At 35.4% G+C, this 23,909-nt stretch overlaps 1 protein-coding gene across 1 annotated transcript in view; it reads right to left on the bottom strand.

Moving 5' to 3' along the window:
- Window positions 1–23,909, bottom strand: part of LOC145259046 (E3 ubiquitin-protein ligase MYCBP2-like) — a 563,294-nt gene that overhangs the window by 416,165 nt on the left and 123,220 nt on the right. The window contains exons 7-11 of the mRNA XM_080116672.1: window positions 23,610–23,710; window positions 18,071–18,133; window positions 12,989–13,085; window positions 11,577–11,647; window positions 9,137–9,278 (exon numbers count right to left, since the gene is read on the bottom strand). Of these exons, the coding sequence (XP_079972798.1) occupies window positions 9,137–9,278; window positions 11,577–11,647; window positions 12,989–13,085; window positions 18,071–18,133; window positions 23,610–23,710 (474 nt within the window). The remainder of the gene's footprint in view (window positions 1–9,136; window positions 9,279–11,576; window positions 11,648–12,988; window positions 13,086–18,070; window positions 18,134–23,609; window positions 23,711–23,909) is intronic.

The following is a 23,909-nucleotide window of genomic DNA, read 5'->3' as shown; positions in this document are numbered from 1 at the left end:
ACACACACGAAACACACCCACAACACACACACACACAACCCACACACGAACACACACACAACACACCCACAACACACACACACACACACCCACCACACCAAACCACACAACACACCCACTACACACACAACAACACACCCACAACACACACACACACACACCGACAACACTACACACACACCACACACACACACACCCACAACACACCCACAACACACACACACAACACACACACACACACACACACACACAACACCCCACACACACACACACACTACACCCACAACACACACCCCAACACACACACACACACACAACACACACCACAACACACACCCACAACACACACACCCACAACACAAACCACACACAACACACCCACAACACACACACTACAACACACCCCACAAACACTCACAAACACCCACACACAACACACACTCACACACAATCAACCACCCACAACACACTCGTGTGACCCACACACAACACACACACACACAACACACACACTCACACACTCCCACACCACACAACACACACACACAACTCACACACACAACACACACACACAACCACACACACACAACCACACACACACACACACACCACAACAACACACACACACACACACTCACACACACACACACACACAACACAACACACACACAACACACACAAGTGATTCCCCCCCCTGATACCAAACCCAGAACCTAATACCTCCCATGTCCAGTTCGACATTTCAAGCATTATGTAACGTAAATTGAAATACACTTTTTGTTGCCACCAACACCTTGTTTTGAAGTCTTGTTTTTGCTTACACAGTATATATATATATGTATATATACTCTCGCTCTCTATATTTATACTCTTCTACTTAAGTTGAAAAGGTTTTAGCAGTTTTAACTCATTTTAAAACATTTATTCAATTCCAAAATCAAATAGTGCCAAATTTTATGCGCAAACAAAAAAAAAAATGGCTGCATATCAACATCTAAATAATGACTTAAAAAAAATTAATTAAAACAAAATACTGTTTGAAACCCACCCAATAAATGTCATGGTAATATTTGTTGGGTGGGTTTCAAACAGCATCTCTATTTATTTTTAAGTCCTTATCGAAACTTAATTCCTGGCCATTTTTCTTATTCCCATGTCACGCTAGACAGTATTTGTTTTTCGAACCATATAAAGGTCTTAAAATGAGTAAACCCACCAAAAACTTTTGCGGACAGGTAGAAGAGCAACTGATCTTTCCTTTGATAACATTTATTTGTAATATTTTTGTTTTTGATTGCTATTTTTTTCATAACAATGTGTATTGTAAGACAATCTATACTTTTTGAAAAGTGTATATATATATATATATATATATATATATATATATATATATATATATATATATGGGACTGATCCTGAGCTAAAAAGCACAAATTCTGCTTGTTGAGATGCCCAGTCAAGTGTCAATGAATGAATCAATCAAATTCACAAACCAGATACATCTGCCTTACTTTTAATGCTAGGTTTATTTATGGTGTCTTTTACATATAATAAAAACCTTTCCCAATATTTGCTGATGAGGAAACTTTGTTAAAAACACTTTATGTAAAAATTATTGTCCGTAACTTGATGTCTACCACAATAAAAACACTGTTTTCCAGAACGATCGTACAAATTATTGATTTTGTTGTTGTTCCTTCTTATGAAACGGATTTTTAATTTAATTATAATTTGATTTTTAAATTATCAATCACATTACTAAATATTAAATTAGCTCTAGGATATTTACCTATCGAGCTTATTATATATCTAAATTACAACGAGCACTTTTTCTTTCCCTGTATTTTAATTAAATTAGTAATTTCACTATTACATTAAAATACACTCTGCTCTTTAGACTATTGTTCCAATCTCCTTTAAATGTATATATATATATATATATATATATATATATATGACGATTGCAACGTCTTTTTTTTTATTACATTTTCACCCCAAACAAGGCAAATTGCCACTTTGGTGTAGGAGACTACTATCAAGGGCAACAACTACTGGGGTACTATGTAGGGATTTGGGCAGCAAGATGTCGGTTCACGTTACACTTGAACTTCTGCACGTCCAGTACTGTTGGGGAAGCAGGGACCTGGAATGGAATTCCAGAGTCTAGCAGTTCTAGGGAAGAAACTATTGGAGTAAAAAGATCTTTTACATCTAGGGATCTCTACAGTGTGGGGGTGGGATTTAGCAGCCTGTCGGGTTTGTCGAGGGTGCTCACGTCGTGGGGGCACAAGTGATTGCAGTTCGTCAGAGCATTCACCACTAAAATACTTGTAGAAAAGGCAGAGGGATGCAACATTTCGTCGATGGGACAGAGGCTGAAGCTTAGATGCCAGTTCAGGGCCTATCAGGTTTGCGACTCTTTTGAACCTTGTCAAGGAGCGAGAGACTAGTAGCAGATGCACCAGCCCAGATGTGACAGCAATACACCATACATGGGCGAATGGTGGCCTTATAGAGGTTCAGGATACTTTCGGGTGTTAGTAGTTTTCTAGCACGGTAGAGAGAGCCCACCTTTCTTGCAGCGGCCCTGGCAATGCCTTCAATGTAATTGTTTCAACTCATGTTTCCTGTGAACGTTAGGCCAAGGAGTTTGAAAGATGTACTCTCAGATAAAGAGTCGTTGGCCATTGCTATAGGTGGTAGAGAGGGTTTCTTGTAATTATTGAATGAAACTAGTTTAGTCTTGGCTGCATTGAATGCGACCAACCACTTTTTTCCCCATTCCACCACAGATTGGAGGTCTTCCTCTAGTGTTTCTGCCATTTCTTTAGAAATGTGTTCATTCGTCTTCCTGTCGTGTCTGCCATAGAGTGTAGTGTCATCAGCATATATACCCATCTCAGAGGCAATTTTGTCGGGGAGGTCATTTATGAATATCAGGAACAATAGAGGTCCAAGGATAGAACCCTGGGGAACCCCCGCATTTATATCGTATTGTTTAGATGTACGACCATAGAGGACAACCTGGATTTTTCTCTTATCTAAGAAGAATTTAATTATGTTAAGTATTCTACCAGTGATACCGTATGATCTAATTTTCCTGAGGAGACCCTCATGCCATACCCTGTCAAAAGCCTTAGATATATCTAGAGCTACCGCTCTGCCCTCTCCCGCTTTGTCCAGTGAATGGTATATACGTTTAGAGATCACAGTTAGGACGTCTGCTGTGGAACGGGCTTATCTAAATCCATATTGTTTGTCAGTCAGAACTTTAGCATCTGTAAGGTGATGGACTAGAGCATGGTTAAGGTCTCAAATATTTTGGCAAAAAGTGGGAGGAGGCTAATGGGGCAATAATTTGATGGGTCAGTCCTTTCGCCAGAATTCTTGAATACTGGTACAACAGAAGCAGTTTTCCAACAGCTCGGAAAGCAAGATTCATTAAGGTATTTGTTGTAGAGTTTGGAGAGAACTGGAGCTACTTCGGCTGAGCACTTTTTTAATAGCACAGCTGGGATGAGATCGGATCCACATGCTTTTCAAGTGTCAAGGTTTTTTATGATAGCATGCACCTGAGCAAGGGTGATTTTCAGATCGTCTAGCGTGGCGTCTGTCCGCATAGGAAAGTCAGGTAGGGGGTGGTTGGAAGGGTCCAGTGTGAAGTTTGAGGCAAACCGACTGGCAAGCATGTTAGCCTTGTCAGTTGCTGAAGAGACAACCTCGTGATTGTTGGTTAGTGGGGGAATTGTTGATTGCCCATTATTTACTACACTGCTGTAGATTTTCCAGAAGTCTAGAGTTCCTAGTTTTTGTGCTTCGATGTGCTTTTTAGTGGTTTCTGTAAATTCTCTCTTAGCTGTCGCTATTTCTTTCTTAACGTTATTTCTAGCTTCTATATACTTCAGTCTGAACTGGACTTATGTCGGTTAAACCTACGGTATGCATGCTGCTTTTGAGCAATGGCAGTTGCGCAAGTCAACGTAAACCATTGGGGAGAGTGGGGCTTACTATAAAATTTCCGTATGGGAACATGCGCTTCAATTGCAGTTTTGAACCAGTCAGTGGTCTCGTTTGCACATTGTTCAGCAGGGAGAGAGAAAATATTTCTCCATGGGGCATCTCTGATTAGTTCCCTGATGGCTTCCCAGTCAGGCTTTTTATAATATCTCGTTGTTTTGAGCACTGGCTCTTCAGTTTTGGCTCTAGAGTTTAGGGCGATTTCAACCATTATCACTGCATGATCAGCGTTCCCGAGTGGGCTGTGGGCCTTCATTATGCAGTCATCGGGAACTGTGGTCAAAAACAGATCTAGAAGTGATGCATGTTGTTCTTCCTGGTCAGGGAAACGGGTTGGAAACGTAACCATTTGTGATAGGGAGTGAGATATAGTGAAGCTATGAGTTGTGCTGCCCGCTGCATCTGTGTAAGTAGAGAATCCAAGCCAGTTTTTGTGGTGAACATTAAAGTCACCAAATACATGTATTTGTGCACTAGTGTCGAGGGACAGTGTCGTGTCTATGCTGTCAGAGACTTTGTTTATTATGGTGCAGTCCTGAGTCGAGGGAGAGCGGTAGAGAAAATAATAGTAGCTAATATTGTGTTGCATGTTTAGTCTAAAGCACATAAAGGCTTGATCATCTGTTTCTAGGTTTGTTTCTCTAGTCAGGGGGAATGTAAACTCCAAGTCCGTGCATGTGTCTGTCAGAGTCCTTGCGGCAGAATGGGAGATATCTAGGCATGTTAAAGTGGTTAGAGGGGATGGAGGAGTGTAGGGTAGTCTCACTTAGTGCTAAGATATCCGGGGTATTTGTTAAGAGAAATGCTTCAACATCAGCTAAATTAGTTCTAAGCCCACGGATATTTGTGAATGTGAGCCTCAAGGGAGGAGGCAAGTTGAATTTTTTTGTCATTAAGCCTGGTTTATCAGCCTGGTTTGTCAGACGAGTGCCACTCTCTCAGACACTTAAAGTCCATGAGCCCAAAAATTACTTCCATCGCCACAGCACCATTTTAAAAGACAAATGCCTGAAGGAGTATCTGTACACAAATGATGTTACAGAGTCTTAGCTTTGTACGACAGCTAAGTCTCTCTCTCGGTTCAAAACCTTTCTAGGTTGGTTGGTTGTTTTTGTTTAACGGCATATCAACCTTTTTCAGGTTATTTAATGCCGAATCTAGTGATTTTGTGGAACGATTTTTTAATGGAGTATATTTGTTTTTTAAGTCGGATTCTATTTAACCCATAGTTGGGACCCTAACAGGTACTACCTCTCCGGGTCAGAGTGGACCTGGGAACAATGGCAATTAAAGGGTGGCTCCACACTCCCCAAGGCCCGCAAGCTGGGGCCTCACCATCGGATATAGTTTTAGGTCATATCCAGGATCACCTTTCTAGGAGAAGCAAATCATATTTAAAAAACCATAAAGCGGGAGACCAGTACCCGCATTAAGCTGGTCTGCAGTTCAACTTGTTGCTGGATCTCTCTCAACATATATATATATATACACACTTTTATTAATATTGAAATTAACATTTTATATGGTCATAACACAGACAGTTTCGGTCAGTAAGCTATGAATAACTAAAGATCTCATCAGGCAACTCAAACAAGTACCTTCATCTTCCTTGAATAGAGATGAAGATGAAAATTACTTAGTTTTTTTTTAAAAAAGGATATATTTTATATACTCTTGCTCTCTCTCTCTCTCTCTATATATATATATATATATTCTTTTTGACAAATATATATATATATATATATATATATATATATATAAGAAACAATCAATACAGCAGAAAAGAAATGTTTACCCGATATAATCAGAGGTAAACTTCAATTTAATATATATTAATATATTAATATATATATATATATTAATGAATTAATATATATATATATTAATGAATTAATATCAACCAAATAAAACATCTCAATACAGACACAATAGAAAGTAGAGATTATTATAGGGAAAATAAAAGAATTTAAACCTGTAAATTATAAATTACAATTAAATTTATAATTCAACGGAATATTCCAAAAACAATTTTTAAAGTCCTTATTCCACGAAGTTTCAAAGAATGCTACTCTTCATCATAATTTCTTATTTTCCCATACACACACATATATTATAAATAATTATTTTAATACCTACAGGCACTAGTGTTTTATGCTTATGTAATCATCAGTGTATGAGATGACGATCAACATTGGTCGAAGGATTTGAACCCTGCCACAAAGTAATTTTTGACTTCATTAGCAAGGAACATACCACCACAAAATTAAAGGAAATTTTAACATTAATGAAACTTAACATTTAATACAGATGATCTTCGCAAAATATCGTTTTTGTTTTGGTTTTTTAAATCAGTTTTAATAAATCGGTCAGAATCTCCTGGTATATATATATATATAAAATAAAAATTACAATTAAATTTACCAAAATGATCCAAGATGGTAAAAAAAAAAAGTATATTATAAATATTAAAGAATTAATATTTATAAAATTAACTCAGCCAGATGTAAAAGCTCGATAAAACCATATATATATATATATATATATATATATATATATATATATAAAGCTTTCATTCTCTGGAAAAGATGACATGATTCTGTTTCCTTTAATGAAAACTGCTTTTTTCTTTGCAGACGATCCACTAGTTGGTCAGTTGTGTACAAATCCCAAGAATGATAGGAGCCTTCTATCATGTCAAAGTCACACGATGTTCAACGAGCAAGATCAGAGATGAGCCGCTTTACAACACCTGCTCTCTCCAAGTTACGACAACAGGACCATTGCCAACACCCTCAAAATGCAAATCTGAACCGTTCAACGCTTGAGGGCACAGCTCAACAAAGTTTCCCGCCACAGTCATGATGTTTGGTATGGTTTTAAGTGAAGGCCATATCATACCACTTCACGGCTTGAAAGTCAAGACCAAAATCTACCTGGATGTGCTGAAGAGTGTTGTGATCCCCTGGTGCAATCAGGTGGCTGCTGACAGACCCTGGTTGTGGCAGCAGGACTCGGCGCCAGCCCACAAGTTCAAAGAGACTCAAATTTGGCTTCAGAAGGCGTGCTACAACTTTGTATTCTTCTCTCACTGGCACCCCTCCTCCCCAACCTGAACCCACAGAACTACTTTGTTTAGTCATACATCGAGAAAACAACCAACATGACCTCTCACAACACCAAAGCCAGCCTGATCGCCGCCATCCACCAAGTATTCACCAAGCTCCCATTGGCACTTGTGGAAAAGGCACGCTCCCAGTTCCGGACCAGAGGCGATGACTGAGGCCGAAGGTGGCTTCATCTAATGGATGTTAGCTCTACTATATAATCAAGTTACCTGAACTGATTTTTTCTATAAAAATTTTTAAATAAAGCTGTAGTGTTGTTTTCTTTGGGGTAGCAACTTTATAGTTTCACTCCGTAGTTTAAAAAGATTTTTAAATTGTTTTCAATAACCCTTAAAAAAAAAAATTTAAAAAAAAAACACACAAAGAGCATAAAAAGTGTTTTCAATACATCTTAATTAAAATTTAAAAAAAAACAAAATTATTTTTATGGTAATGTATATTAATACAAATGCACTTTATTAATCCGTGACTCTACATAATCTAAAGTATTCGTTAGTTGGAGCCTATATAAAAAATAATAAAAAAACATCCAATAACACAAAGGGAAGGAGAAGTGCAGGTGTTTGAACCTAACTTGAACCAGATTTTAGAATACTCATTCCAAGTACAATCAATATTTTTTTTTTTATTAATGGAACTTATTTCTTGCAATACACATACAGAACGGTAACTCGTACTGGTTTAGAAGTAAATTTCACAACATATCGGCTGATATACACTTTGGCCTTCTGAAGATATGTTTGAGATGAAATATTGTTATTTACTTGCCTCCCCACGAGGGTAGAGTTGGACACTTTATTAATACGTGAACTTAAGTGTTCGTGACTCTACATAAAAATTCAAACATGGTGTAACAAATTGAAAAATAATTGCAACTTCTTTCAATTTCGGATTTTTTATTCATGTACATATTCTTTTTTTTTTTTTTTTTAAAGTAAAAGTATTCGTTTTCATCTGATAAGTTATTTTTTTTTTAAAAAGTAAAAGTATTCGTTTTCATCTGATAAGTTATTTTGTTTTTAAAAAGTAAAAGTATTCGTTTTCATCTGATAAGTTATTTTTTTTTTTAAAGTAAAAGTATTCGTTTTCATCTGATAAGTTATTTTTTTTTTAAAAAGTAAAAGTATTCGTTTTCATCTGATAAGTTATTTTTTTTTTAGAAAGTAAAAGTATTCGTTTTCATCTGATAAGTTATTTTTTTTTTAAAAAGTAAAAGTATTCGTTTTCATCTGATAAGTTATTTTGTTTTTAAAAAGTAAAAGTATTCGTTTTCATCTGATAAGTTATTTTGTTTTTAAAAAGTAAAAGTATTCGTTTTCATCTGATAAGTTATTTTTTTTTTAAAAAGTAAAAGTATTCGTTTTCATCTGATAAGTTATTTTTTTTTTAAAAAGTAAAAGTATTCGTTTTCATCTGATAAGTTATTTTGTTTTTAAAAAGTAAAAGTATTCGTTTTCATCTGATAAGTTATTTTTTTTTTAAAAAGTAAAAGTATTCGTTTTCATCTGATAAGTTATTTTTTTTTTTAAAAGTAAAAGTATTCGTTTTCATCTGATAAGTTATTTTTTTTTTAAAAAAGTAAAAGTATTCGTTTTCATCTGATAAGTTATTTTTTTTTTAAAAAGTAAAAGTATTCGTTTTCATCTGATAAGTTTTTTTTTTTTTAAAAAGTAAAAGTATTCGTTTTCATCTGATAAGTTAAGGATGAAATAAATAAAAAAATTGACATAATAATTACATGAATGATTCTGTGCTATGCAACAAGTGCCATCAAGAATTTTGCATTTCAACATACTTAAAGAAATTGACAGTAAGATGGTCAACATCTTGAAATGTGAAATATAGACCTTTGTCATATATATGATAAATAATCAAGATCAAATAAATCTAAGATAAAAGACAAATGGAAAAAAATAAACGTTTCACAATCATGTTGTGAAGGATTTTTCAAGAGTGAAAAAAAAAAAAATAAATAAAAAATTAATAATACTTACTAATAGAATGTCTGTGGATGTCAGGATCAAATCCAGATAGGCCAAAAACATCCATACATTTTCGGGCCAATTTAAGCGGGACTTCACTCACCAACGTCATCGGAGAATGGTAGGGGTCATACGTACGAACAACAAAGCTGTCCTAGTAACGATAAAAAAAAAAAAACACACACACAAAATTTACCTATTTGATTTTGAAATATGCTTTTGACATTTATTTATAAAAGACAAACCGCTATCTTCAGAAAATTCTCACCTGGAACCGTAGAGATTCAAGATTTCTATCAACTGCGCCATGGGCCCCGAAGAGTAATCAAGGTTGAATTTTTTGGTCTTATAAATTCATGTTTATTATGTCTGTACCGAATGGTATATATGATTTTAATTGGAATTCATTGAGATGAGTATTATTTATTAGTTTTTTTTAATTTTTATTTATTGCGGACTATTATCCTCATCTTTTATGAGTTGTTTCACGTCGTTTCGGGCAACTATTCCTCTGGCCTTCGTCAGGTGGTAACCACGACGGATAGGAACTCTGAATCTCCTAACTGCATTCACTGCGGTTTCAATCCTACCCAAAGCCGGCCAGAGGCTTACTTGGCCAAAAATGTGGTGAGACGACAACTATGGAAGGCAGTAATTGCAGTGAATGCAGTCAGGAGATTATTAGTTTTTATCAATTTTATTTATTGCGGACTATTATCCTCATCTTTTATGAGTTGTTTCACGTCGTTTCGGACAACTATTCCTCTGGCCTTCGTCAGGTGGTAACCACGACGGATAGGAACTCTGAATCTCCTGACTGCATTCACTGCGGTTTCAATCCTATCCAAAGCCGGCCAGAGGCTTACTTAGCGAAAAACGTGGTGAGACGAAAACAACTACGGAAGGTGGAAACTGCAGTGAATGCAGTCAGAAGATTCAGAGTTCCTATCCGTCGTGGTTACCACCTGACGAAGGCCAGAGGAATAGTTGGCCGAAACGTCATGAAACAACTAAGAAAAGAGGAGGATAATAGTCCGCAATAAATAAAAATTAATAAATAATACTCGTCTCAATGGATTTCAATTAAAAATAATATACTCCAAGTTTAGTTACTCACTCTCATTAGTGACCTCCAAAAATGAAATATGGTGTTATGAGCTGGGTAAAAAAGAACTTAATAGTCGTTATCCAATCCCAGGCAATGTCAGTTTGCTCTGCTACTATATATCTTCTGTTATATAAAGGGCAAATGTCTGTTAGTATGTATGTATGTATGTATGTATGTATGTGCGTGCGTGTCTCGCTAAAACTTTTGAAATCTAAAGTGGATAAGAAATATTCTTGTACTGTCTTAAAGGGCAGGGACCCTGGAACATATGTGAAATTTGGAAGAAAATATTCATTTTTTTCGAAATTAACAATCGTGTGAATGTATGTATTTTTTTTTTTTTTTTACATGGTGGTCACCACTTATCAAGGCCTGGAAGCCACTCAGGGATAAGGGTTATTGCAAGTACAGTACGTTAGTGTACGGTAGTGTATGTTTGTATGTGTGTGTGTGTGTGTCTCGCTAAAACTTTTGAAATCTAAAGTGGATGTATGTAAGTGTGCGTGTATGTATGTATGTATATGTGTGTGTATGTCTCGCTAGAACTTTTGAAATCTAAAGTGGATAAGAAATATTCTCGTACTGTCTTAAAGGGCAGGGACCCTGGCACATATGTGAAATTTAGAAGAAAATATTCATTTTCTTCTAAATTAACAATCGCAGAATCTGGTGGGGAGGTGGGGATCACATAAAATCGTCTCTTTCTAAATGATTTCAGCATCTGCGCATACGTGAACTGCTTCGCATCATGGACACATTAACTACATAAATTTGCAACGTCATGCTATGGCTGTCACCGTAGCCGAACGTGTTAGAACATTGAGAAATATTTGTTCTTGCGTTCGCGACCACCTTACACCGGACGCTACATTTTTATTTTTAACATTTTTTGGAAAACATTTCAGTAAGCTTTTGCATTTAGAGTTGAATTTTTTTTTTTTTTTTTTTTTTTTTAATATTTTTTGTTTTGTAATTTGCATTATTTACTTGGCCCCAAACAAATAAAGGGATTTTTTTCAACATTGGATTTAGCTGAGGGTTGATTTAAAGATCAGATTACTATTAAATGCATGTAAATATTTTGTTTTAAATCGCAACGGCTTAAAACTTTCTTTCTCACTCACATGCCCCTATTCCAAATTAGTAGCAGTGGGCCGACATCAGTGGATTTTTATTTTGAAATGGATATAAATTATTGCACAGTAAAAATAATAAAGTAAAACAGAAATCATTTAGCAAGGAAGTCGAAGGCAATTTCATTTTCTTTTTTTTTTATATGGCCCGGGCAATGACGGGTAGCCTTGCTAGTAAAATATAAAAAGAAAAAAAAAAAATGTAACTCACATCTTTAGTGGATGCAATCTGACCAATATTTTGACCATCACTGAAAAGTACGGATGAACCGGGAGAGACATCTGGATAAAAAAAAAAAAAAAAAAAGATATAAACAATTTTTTTTTTTACAAAAATATACCAATTATTTATTCAGAGTGAAAATGTTGTATGGCAGATTGACAAAGTATTGCAATTTTCACTTGAATACAATCCAACATACAAAGTGATTTCATCAGATTTTTAAATAGCAATTTATCTGACATATCGATACTTGATTTGGACTAGCCAGTTTTTCCATTTTTTTTTTCTTCAATTACGTTTTTGGGATGAATATTTTATTCTATCTTATTTGTTTTTATCTGAAAATACTTATTCCAGCTAGGAAAACTTATTTTCAAGTTAAGATCAATACCACAATTCATATATTTTAAAATTTTATCTCAACTTCTTTTCCAAAAGGAAAATATTGCATGAATACTAAATAATAAATCTAAACGAATATTAAATGTTTTGATTATTTCAAAACAGTTCATGATTATTCTGTATACGTATACCCTCTCCCATACCAAACTAGATATGATTAATTAACATTTATATATTAGACGGCCCATATGGGTTGAAAGTACGTTTGGTGAATTCCTCTACTCTCTCGCAGAAAACACGAGAAAGTAGCCCGCCATATTGAAAAAGAAAATGGACAAAAAAGAATATGCAGAATTTAGCACTGGTATTCAACCAGACCTGTATAAATATGTGTAGTATAATAATTCTCCAAATTCCAAATATCAAGTTTTCTCAGTTGATTAGTTTTCCGGCTGTCAATTCGATGGTTGTAGGTTCGATCCACACCTGGGAAAAGTGTTTGTCTAGCTGCACTGAGAAGTTGTGATACAACAAAATGGTACTGTATGTGGATGACTATATATATATATATATATATATATATATATACAGGGTGGGCCAAAATAAGGGTCCTATCTTTAAATTTGAATAACTTCCACAAAATACCAAACTTTATGTGTGCGTAGACTGACCCTTCCGAGATTTTTTTGAAATAAACAAAACAAATTTTGGCCGAAAAACACTTCTTAAAACTTACATGAATTTATGAATTTTTAAAAATAGGACCCTTATTTTGGCCCACCCTGTATATAGTTTTAATGCTGGCTTGAGGTAGTTGCTGGTCTAGCCGCACGGATGAGCTGTGATACAGCAAAATAGTACTGTATGCGGATGACTATAAATGATCTCTATCTTGGGTTAGATATATTGGGGAACAAAATACGAGGGGCGTGCAATAAGTAATGCCCCTGACCCACTTCATCTTAAATAGCGAATAGAAATAAACTTGCAAAAACCAGTTTATTAATAAAGTGTAATATTAAACTGCAGGTCCGAGAATAAATTCTTTTAAAACTCACCTTGTAATTGTGTGTTGCCTTTTATCTCCAAACTGTCTTGATCGACAATATATAGCAGACCTTTGTTTTCATTGCACGGATGGAAAAATAAATATTCCTGAAAAGTAAAAGAGGATTTTAGAATTCATCAAACATTTGTTTTCATTTTCATCCTGAAGTTTAACATTTCATGAATGACTTTCAACTTCATCCTGTCTGTCGCCATTTCGCTTGTGTTGTCCACTAGTATCAAGTCATCATCAACGAATCTCTCCAGCCTACTAAGCACACGGTTTAAGTTAAGGTTTGGTAGTGGATAGAGTGGGGAAGAAGGTAGCCTTTAAACTTGCTCTCGGCAAATGTTGGGGGTGGAGGATGTGCCGTTTAGACAATGACGTTTAATTGAGATTAACTTTGCTAATTCTTTTAGATAATTTTATTTTTGATTATAAAAATGTTATATCTTTACTTTAAATAAGAATACGGCCAGAAACACGGGGTTATGGGTTTATTTACAAGGGAATACATGTAACATAAGAGTTACTCGACATCTTTTCTTATTCTCTTCCTGTCTTTTTTCCTTCTCCCTCAGTCACGTGAGAGGGTCAATATATTTATAGTTCATTTCATCTATGAAGGAGTGTTAGGTTATTCAATGACATCAAAAAATTAAATCCTGACAAGATGTGTTGCGAAGCTATATAAAGCATGTTCACGACTTAGTAATAAGGAAAACCATTATAACAATATTCAGCCACTCTGATGAGCCGTGGACGACGAAACACGTGTCAGTGGATAATTATATTTTAAAAATATATATATATATATATATATATATATATTTAGTGGAGATGGTAATTAATAAAAACTGAGGAAAGTGCTCAATACTGTTGTAGAGCAAATATGCGTTTTATTTTTATTACCATATCTTTCTGTTAAGTTACATTATTGTTTCGGCTACACGGCCGTTTTTTTGGCCGTCTGTAGCGTCCTCAGACTTTTACAGAAACAGTAATTGAGATTAAATTTGCAAGTTTAAGGCTACCTTCTTCCCCACTCTATCCACTACCAAACCTTAAGGTAGCCTTAAATTTTACGTGTGCTTAATAGGCTGGAGAGATTCGTTGATGATGACTTGATACTAGTAGACAACACAAGCGAAATGGCAACAGACAGGATGAGGACGCTACAGACGGCCAAAAAAACGGCCGTGTAGGCGAAACAATAATGTAACTTAACAGAAAGATACGGTAATAAAAAATAAAACGTGTGTATATATATATATATATATATATATATATATATATAAAACTACATTATTTATTTAAAACAAAGTTCATACATTTCATAATTTGGTAGGCACGTAAGAACGTGCGATAGTGGCTCGTACGTGTTGACCTCTGTGGAAGCTTGTGCAAATAGAGGTTATAGTTCATATTTAACACGAGCGATATATAGCTTAAATATAACAGTCTTGGATTGTTCATATTGTATTAGCTCTACGTGTAAGCATCTTGCAGGTAACAATGTTTATACAAAAAATATGCAAGCATTACCTCACGTTTCTGTTTGTTGCTCTTTGAGTGCATGCTTATGAAGCGTGTGGGTCTATACGTGTGCACTGCTTGGTATCGAGCAAAAAAAACAATGAGGGAAAAGTCAAGGCAAACGGAAGGCTATGTCAAAGGTCACAGGAAATGTATGCGTATCAAAGTTATGTGATGTTTGCACGTGCTTCACTCCATGTGTGTGTGTGCTAAAGCAAATTTTTTTTTTTTTTTTTTTTTACAGTGATCACCACTTATCAAGGCCCGGAAGCCACTCAGGGATAAGGGTTATTGCAAGTACATTACGTTAGTGTGGAGATTTGATGAAGCGTTTACTTAAGGGGGCGGTTCATTAGGAATTTGTTAACGTTGGACTTGAAGACATCCAAGTTGTAGTCCGGTGGGAAGCAGGCAAACGGAACAGAGTTCCACAGGCGTGCAGTTCTAAGAAAGAAGCTTTGTTCATGGAATCTGCGTTTTGATGTAGGTATAACGGCTCACTATAGATGTGTTATCAAAACATCGGGCAATCTCAATGTGTGTGTGTGTGTGTGTGTGTGTGTGTGTGTGCATATATATATATATATATATCATAATTTAGTAATTTAAATTTTATGATGTGAAATGGTCAAATTTAGAATTTTTCTTATATGCAAGACAAAGGATACATTTCAATAAGTATATTTCTTTAACCTATGAGTTTTCGATGTCTACTCATCTCCTCAGAGGAAAAAATATTAGCAAACATTATAAATAGTTTATACCTAATTTGCTAACGGCAATAAAAATAGAAAATCATAATTAAAAGTCTTAAAAATTCTAGATTTGAAATTTAACCATTTCACATCATAAAATTCTAATTACTAAATTATGATTTATTTGCTCTATCTGGTATGTTGAGCAATTTTCATTTAGCTTGAATTGTCTTTATAAAATATTACAGCCAATAATATTTTGTAAGACCAATAATCACTGGATTTGCATACTAGTAGATTTATTGCATTACACTGAAATATATGTATATATACACACACACATAAAATCACCTTTTTCTTCGCCATATTCCCTCTGCTTCACTATTTGTTACCAAGTAAAATCTGATTTACTTGTAGTTTCATCAAATACTTTAGCAAGCAAAATTCGAACCCGCATTTTGCTAAATCCTGATGAGAAGGAAAGTATTTCTCTCAAACTCTGCAGATTAAGAACTATTCACTTATTTTGTGCTTCCTTTTTAAAATTAAATATGTTTTTAACTCTTTTTCAAAGTGTTTTTAACATGTTTTATTAACTACTTGTTCTTTATATATATATATTACTTTATATATATAAGGTCGTCTAATATTGCGACCTGCGTCTACCCATCCTTGAGGCATTGCTCATTCAAGCAAAAAAACATTAACCATCAGAATGAGTTTGGGGGGATGGGGAAGGCATACTCAAATGTTTACAATTGCATTATCTGATCAGTCAATTCACCAATGAACAGTCAGTATATCACAGTACCTGAAGATGGCCCATGTTGGTTGAAAGTGCGTTTGGTGAAAAACACAAGAAAGTAGCCCGCCATATTGAAAAAGAAAATGGACAAAAAAGAATATGCAGAATTTAGCACTGGTATTCAACCAGACCTGTATAAATATGTGTAGTATAATAATTCTCCAAATTCCAAATATCAAGTTTTCTCAGTTGATTAGTTTTCCGGCTGTCAATTCGATGGTTGTAGGTTCGATCCACAGCTGGGAAAAGTGCTTGTCTAGCTGCACTGAGGAGTTGTGATACAACAAAATAATACTGTATGTGGATGACTATATATAATCGGTTAAAAGCACTGATTGTCACTTGAACGGTAGAGTTTCAATCCTGGCTTGAGGTAGTTGCTGGTCTAGCCGCACGGATGAGCTGTGATACAGCAAAATAGTACTGCATGCGAATGACTATAAATGATCTCTATCTTGGGCTAGATATATTGGGGAACAAAATACGAGGGGTGTGCAATAAGTAATGCCCCTGACCCACTTCCCATAGCAGTAGAGCAACCAAACTTGGCACAGTTATTAGTCTTTCTCTATATAGGAATCACCCAGAGTTATGCATTTCTCCCATCGTTTGATGCAGCTCTGGAGACCGTTTTTGTAGAACACCCCAAGTTGGTCCTCCAACCACAATGTGACTTCAGAAATCAGGCTGCATCATCTGGGAAACACTTTCCTTTCAAAAACAACTTCATGGCTGGGAAGAGGTGAAAGTCAGAGTGTGCAAGGTCAGGAGAGTAGGGAGGATGGGGTAGGATTTCATAACCATATACCTGTGCTTATCTGGTGACATGCGAGTTCTGGACCGGAGCGTTGTCCTACAGGAGGAGGGTACCTTTGCTGATCTTGCCCTGCCTCTTGATTTTGATAGCTTCCCTTAATTTCCTCAAAAGTGAAGCATAATAAGCTCCTGTAATTGTGGTACCCTTTGCCAGGAAATCTGTCATCATTACTCCGGTCTGGTCCTAGAAGACTGTGAGCATGACCTTGCCAATAAAGGGCTGCACCCTTGCCTTCTTTGGAGGTGATGAGTCCAAGTGCTTCCACTGCATTGACTGGGCTTTGGTCTCTGGATCATAGTGATGGACCCAGGTTTCATCCTGTGTCATCAGTCTTTTGAAAAGCTTTAACTCATCTTCTTGGCACATTTCCAAATTCATCCTCGCTTCTGGAATGGTGTGAGCAACCTGGGAATCCATCTGCCAGACACCTTATGCATATGGTCATGAATGATAGTTTCCACAGAGTACTAATCTTGACATCTTGGGCTATTTGGCGAATAGTAATGCACGAATCTTCCAAAATGGCAGCCTGAACTTGACGGACAGATGCCTCATCAATGGCAGAAGGGGGGGGGGCGACAAGGTCTGGGAGCTGTTTCCACAGACTTCCGGCCATGTTTGAATTCATGATGCCAGCATTTTACAAGGTCATATGATGAGGCATTATCACCATAAGTTTCTCTCATTTCATCAAAAGTCTCCTGTGGTGTGCGTCCTTTCAAATACAAAAACCGGATCACTGCTCGACATTCAGCAGGCTCCATTTCACACCTGACTCAATTCAAATACATGTAAAACTGAAACCACAATTAGTTCAGAGCTGTAATTTGTCACATAACCCGTAGAGATATAAATCATTGCACATGCAAAATTTCAGCTAGATCAGACAACTGGAAGTGGGTCAGGGGCATTACTTATTGCACACCCCTCGTAACAAACTGCCACTAGCTTACAAAGAAATGCTCTCTGTGTAAACAAATGGAGCTTAGGCGTTTGGACAATGTTTAACATTGTAATTTCACATACTCATCTCAACAGCAGCCAAATAGCCTCATGATGAGAGGCGCTGTTGCCTGAGCAGTAGAGTTTCAATCCTGGCTTGAGGTAGTTGCTAGTCTAGCCACACTGATGAGTTGTGATACAGCGAAACAGTACTGCATGTGGATGACATATCTTAACATGCAAATTATCAACCCTAATATGAAACCTTCCAAAACATAAATAAGTCATAAAACTTACCCCAGCATATGCTAGCCAACCTTTGCCTGTGTCAAAATTATCTTTGCACGTATATACATGACCCTGAAAAAAAATTTAAATGTCAGCAAATTAATTCAATCAATTCTTTCTTGACCAGAAAAATAATCGACCAACAAAAAAAAAAAAAATTAACACTTTGTATCAATGTATTAGTTCTTATCCAAAATAAAAATTTAAAAAAATTAAAATCAAATTTTATGAGTATTCGAGCACGGACTGTCTCGCACACCATTTGGGAAAAAAAAAAAAATGGCATGAAACAAAGGGAGATAATTCAACAATAAGTCATACTAGATTTATGTTGTAATGCTTACGAGTTCCCATTCATCTCTTAAAAATTATTTCCTTCATAAAAATAAAACTGCTTGATCAGTTTATGTGATTTTTTGGGAACATGACATTTTTGTTTTGTCATGGGCACGTACATCAGACTTTCTTTTATTTTTGGTTTTTCAGTATAGAAGCAATTCTGGAAAAGAACCTATTTATTTCAAGTGGCTTTGCATAAACAAAGGGCAAGAAAGCGATTCATAAAAGTTATCCAACCGAATTTACAAAACTGCTCAAAGTCCTGTCCTAATGAGTAGCACATTTTGCAACAGATTTAATTTTAAAGTGACACTACAAGGTGGAACGTTAAAGTTATCACCCTAAATAAAACAGCACTACAACTTTATTTTAAAACTTATTTGAAAAAAAATCAATTCAGGTAATTTGATTATGTAGTAGAGCTGACATCTATTTAATGTAGTCGCCTTCAGTCTCAATTACTGCCTTGATATGGGTCCAAAACTTGGAGCATGCCTTTTCCACAAGCGCCGTTGGGAGCTTGGCAAACACTCGGCAGATGGCAAGAATTAGGCTTGCTTTAGTGTTGTGTGAGGTCATGTTGGTGATGTTCACAACGTGTGATCAAACTATGTAGTCCAGCGGGTCCAGGTCAGTGGGAGTGGGGCCAGTGAGACAAGGGTACAAAGTCACAACATCTTTTCTGAAGCCAAGCCTGGGTCTCTTTGGACTTATGGGCCAACGCCGAGTTTTGCTGCCACACCCAGTGTCTACCATACCCAGGGGATCACCACTCTTCGGCACATCCAGGTACACTTTGATGCTGACTTTCAAGCCAACTATGAATATTCAAGGTGGTATAACGTGGCCCTCACTTGAAACCACACCAAAAATCATAACGTGGCTGGAAACTTTTCATCACCCTGGGCATATCCCTGTTATTTATGGCAATTCAACGATGCATTTTGAGGGTGCTAGCAATCGTTTCATAACTTGTATCGATAGAGAGCAAGAGTTGTACAGCGGCGCACCTCCAATCTTGCTCATCGAACATCGTGTCACTTTCAGACATGATAGAAGGCTCCTATCTCTCTTGGGACTTGCACACAACTAACTAACTAGTAGATCATCTGCAACAAAATAAGAAAATTGGTTTTCATCAAATGGAATGGAATCATGTCTTTTCTAGGGCGACAATTTTATCGTCCCACTCTGTACAATATTGAGTCTGTTGCTTTTCACTCATGCCTAGAAACATTGTCCACAAAGTTTCATATAAGTCATCAATAATAAATGCGTCGCTATGCATATGATCCTGTGAAAGAATGGAATGCCTACTTAAAGTAACCACACCATTTTTTTTTTGTTTACATTTAATAAACTCAAATCAAGCATTATTGAAAAGAGCATAAAAAAAAACAAAGAAATAATATTTTCACTTTTTTAAACTCAGTCCATTAGAACTGGAGTTATGACCATTCAAAGTATCAAAAAATGTGTGGTTCACTTGACATTTTGTCTTAAGTCAATCATATTCAAATGCATATAAGCTTCTGACCGAAAACGGTAGGAAATTTGCACAATTTACAGACTAACCCATCTTTAAAAAGCTCTATCCTCAGACCTTTTAAGGTATTATGATGAAATTTTGAATATGTTAACTACGAAAGTTCAGATTGCTGTATTTATGACCTTCTCACTTGATAAATACGCTAATTAGTATGCAAGTTAAGTTTCATTTTAATGGCTTTAAGTAGAAAGATTATAAAAACAGCTAAGAAAAATAGTAGATAAGGCTTTATCACCGTATGAAATATTATTCTGATGGACATTATCATTATCAAATCATGAAAAATTCAAGATGGCGACCGGGGAAATCCAAGATGGCGGCTATGGCACGATTCAAAGAAATTAACAAAATATGGCATATCAAATTAAAGGAAATTTTGTACAGATTACAATTACGCTTTCAAGTACATTATAAACTAATTAGCATAATTTTCATTTTAATAATTTTAAGATGCTGTGACAATTATTGGGTGGGTTTCTACCACTATTTTGTATAACTTTTTATTTTTAAGTCATTGTCGAGACTTCAAGAATTTCAAGAGACATCACGGTCATTTTTTTCTTGTTCTTATGTAACGCTCAACACTACTTGTTTTTCAAACAGAATAAACATTTACAATACTAAAAATTTATCGAAATAAGTAGAAGAGTAAATTATCTTGCATTTGGTAACATTTATTTGTTATATTTTTGTTTTTTTGAGCACTTTTTCGTATCTGTGGATTGTAAAACAAACCCAATAAATGTTATCATAGGTAAGATTAGCTATTCTTTTATTTAACTGGATAAGTGGTTTGTGTGTTTTAACTCATTTAAAAGTGTTTTTACTTCAATAAAAATGTGGTGTCGAGTGAAGTCGTTTGAATTAAAATCAAAAAACAATTTTTTAACAAAATAAAACAAAATTACAGCATTATTTCTGTAATACTATTTTCGAGTTAAATTCAAGTTTTATGATATCCTTTTTTATTAAATTGTTAGGTGAAAGTACAGAATAGTTACAAAACATCCTCCTCTCCCTATGTTAAGAATAGATTTCTAAATAATAACGTTAGTACAATATAATTATAATTTCTTATTAAATTGTTAGGTGAAAGTATAGAATAGTTAGAACTATTTATCCCTGTGCTAAGAATGGGTTTCTAAATAAAGCGTTTCAGAAGTTTAGGGGGGACTGTTTTAGAGTTGCAGACCCCCTCACCTTGCTACAAAATTTACAAAAATTCAGAAATCAACAAATATTAATAACATTTTCAGAGTTTATTAATTAACAGTATAAATTGTGTTCCTTCTTATCAAATAGATTTTTAATTTTAATTTTAAATTATCAATCACATTACTAAATATATATATATATATATATATATATATACATATACACACACACATACATACATATATATATATATATATAAATTGTGTGTGTGTGTGTGTGTGTGTGATCACATTTTTGAATGTGTTATTTGTTGTATTAAGCATTTATATACTGTTTAAATAAATTTTTCATTTATTTTATACAAATAAACTTTCTTCTGACGTTTCTGAATTTTGGAGATGAGGATTGATTATTCATATTATTTGAATTCAACGGACTACTGTTCTCATCTTGAGTGTGATTTTCACAACGTTTCGGCCGATGTAACCTATGAGCTTCTTCATAGGTCTCTTGTCAAACTCTGGAAGGTTTCTGCCGAACTCGGGAATTTGGACGGAATTTCAAGCGGAACCCTTTATTTACTTTACGGGGGTAGCGTGCACTTGTTCCATCACCCATGACTGGATAGAGGTTCTAAGTAATTCACAAATATATATTTCGGCTGCCCACGCTGAGGATTGAACCTTCAACCTTCAGGGGAAGGTCATTTTTACAATTGATTTTTCCCAGTACTTGGAAAAACCAATTGTAAAAGTGATATTCTCCTGAAGGTTGAAGGTTCAATCCTCAATGTGGGCGACTGAAAAATACACCTAACTGCACTTTGTAACATAATCCCCCCATTGAGGAGCGTTAGAACTACGCTGAGGTAGCTTTGTATTCCCGGGTGACGCCAGATGACCCAAGGATTTAAGATAGAGAAGATAAATATAGATATTTTTTAATTCACTGTCAAAATGGATATATTTGTTTGTTTGTTTTTTTTTGGGGGGGGGGAGACCTGAGATATTTTGTTATTTGGGAAAAACTCAACAAGAAAAGCGAGGATGTTAGACGAACATATTGTACTGGCTGAGTGATGGCTGATGACCTGGAGGTTATGGGATTTTTAGTCTTGAATGGGGTATCAGATCGTTGGGGCTTAGAGTGATTTGATTGGCTGGGGAGACCTCCACCCCACCCACATCGGGTCGATGCGCTCTAAAATTAAACAGATTGCTCGTTGAATTCGGGGAGAACAGGTCGTATAAACCCGCCGTTCCCTGGAGAGAGGACCCCTCCCCACCTCATCCATCCGTCAGTCACTGTCTGTGAAGAGAGTTGAGACTTTGAAAAGAACTTATAAAATCTGAATGAGAATTGTAAAAACATTTTGTACATAATTTTATGAGAATTAAGCTTTTGTAGATAGACTACAATCGTTGTCTTTCTTCCTGCCTGCCGCTTTGATATTCGCTTTCAGCATACCAGATTTCATGTAACAGCGTCATATATATATATATATATATATATATATATATATATACTAGCAGGGTAACCAGACGTTGCCCGGGATTGAATGCTGATCAACGAATGTTTCATACTCCTATATTTTTTTTTTATTGTCACCGAAATTTTCAATCAAATCCATTGATTACCTGCTCTAATAGGAGACCCATCTCAATGCATCTGGAGGAAGCTTCACATGCCTTTCGCAGTGACTAAGTTCACAATATATTGTAGTCTACATTGCACTGTAGAGAAGCTACTGTTGATTTTATAAAATTATTTTATATATAATGGCTTGAATTGAAGTTTCAAATGAAAAAGTCAAGTATCATTGTGAAATTGTGCTCTAAACAGAAACATTCATTTTGAATGCAGCCCTGTCATATCAAAGAACTTACTGTTTATTTTATATGTCTGGCATTACTGGTTCTGTGATGATAATGGCTTGAATTGAAGTTTCAAATGAAAAAGTCAAGTATCATTGTGAAATTGTGCTCTAAACAGAAACATTCATTTTGAATGCAGCCCTGTCATATCAAAGAACTTACTGTTTATTTTATATGTCTGGCATTACTGGTTCTGTGATGATAATGGCTTGAATTGAAGTTTCAAATGAAAAAGTCAAGTATCATTGTGAAATTGTGCTCTAAACAGAAACATTCATTTTGAATGCACCCCTGTCATATCAAAGAACTTACTGTTGATTTTATATGTTGGGCCATTTGGCTCATATGTTAATAAAACTTCTTAAATGCACTTGTGATGTTAGAATGTGTAAGATGTTAATTTTGGTCAAAATCACCTATTCCTTCTTTCATCAGATTATTTCGATTATCGATACTTATCAAAGACATTCCGATACGAAACCTATCTAAGAACACTGCCGGGCACATAAAGTACATTTGTGTGAAATTTCATAAAAATCGATTCAGCCATTTTCGAGTCCATAAGGAATGCACTCATACACACAAAGTTCCTGTTATATAATAGTAGAGATAGAAAATATAGCATTCTTACTTTGATGGTGCCGCCAAACCCTGAGCCCACTTTGGACAATCCTTGCTTATTGAGGACATACAAGTAACGCCCATCGCTTGCCAGAGCGCAATGTGACTGAGCTGTGAAAAAAAAAAAAAAAAAAAAAAATTTAGTCAAAATTAATCAAATAAAGTCAGAATATTTAAAATCATGCTTCATAAAAAAATAAAATACTTGGAAAAAATTCAGTTGGAAGTTACTCTTCTGGGGGGGGGGGTTCAATTCTCAGTGTGGGCAATACTCAAAATACAATTGCAAATTACGGAACTTACTCCAGTA

The sequence above is a fragment of the Euprymna scolopes genome, chromosome 34 (assembly GCF_053919585.1).
Source record: "Euprymna scolopes isolate OS-2025 chromosome 34, ASM5391958v1, whole genome shotgun sequence".
NCBI lineage: Eukaryota > Metazoa > Mollusca > Cephalopoda > Sepiida > Sepiolidae > Euprymna > Euprymna scolopes.
The sequence above is the reverse complement of the archived record's forward strand: the minus strand, read 5'-3'. Positions and strand labels throughout refer to the sequence as shown.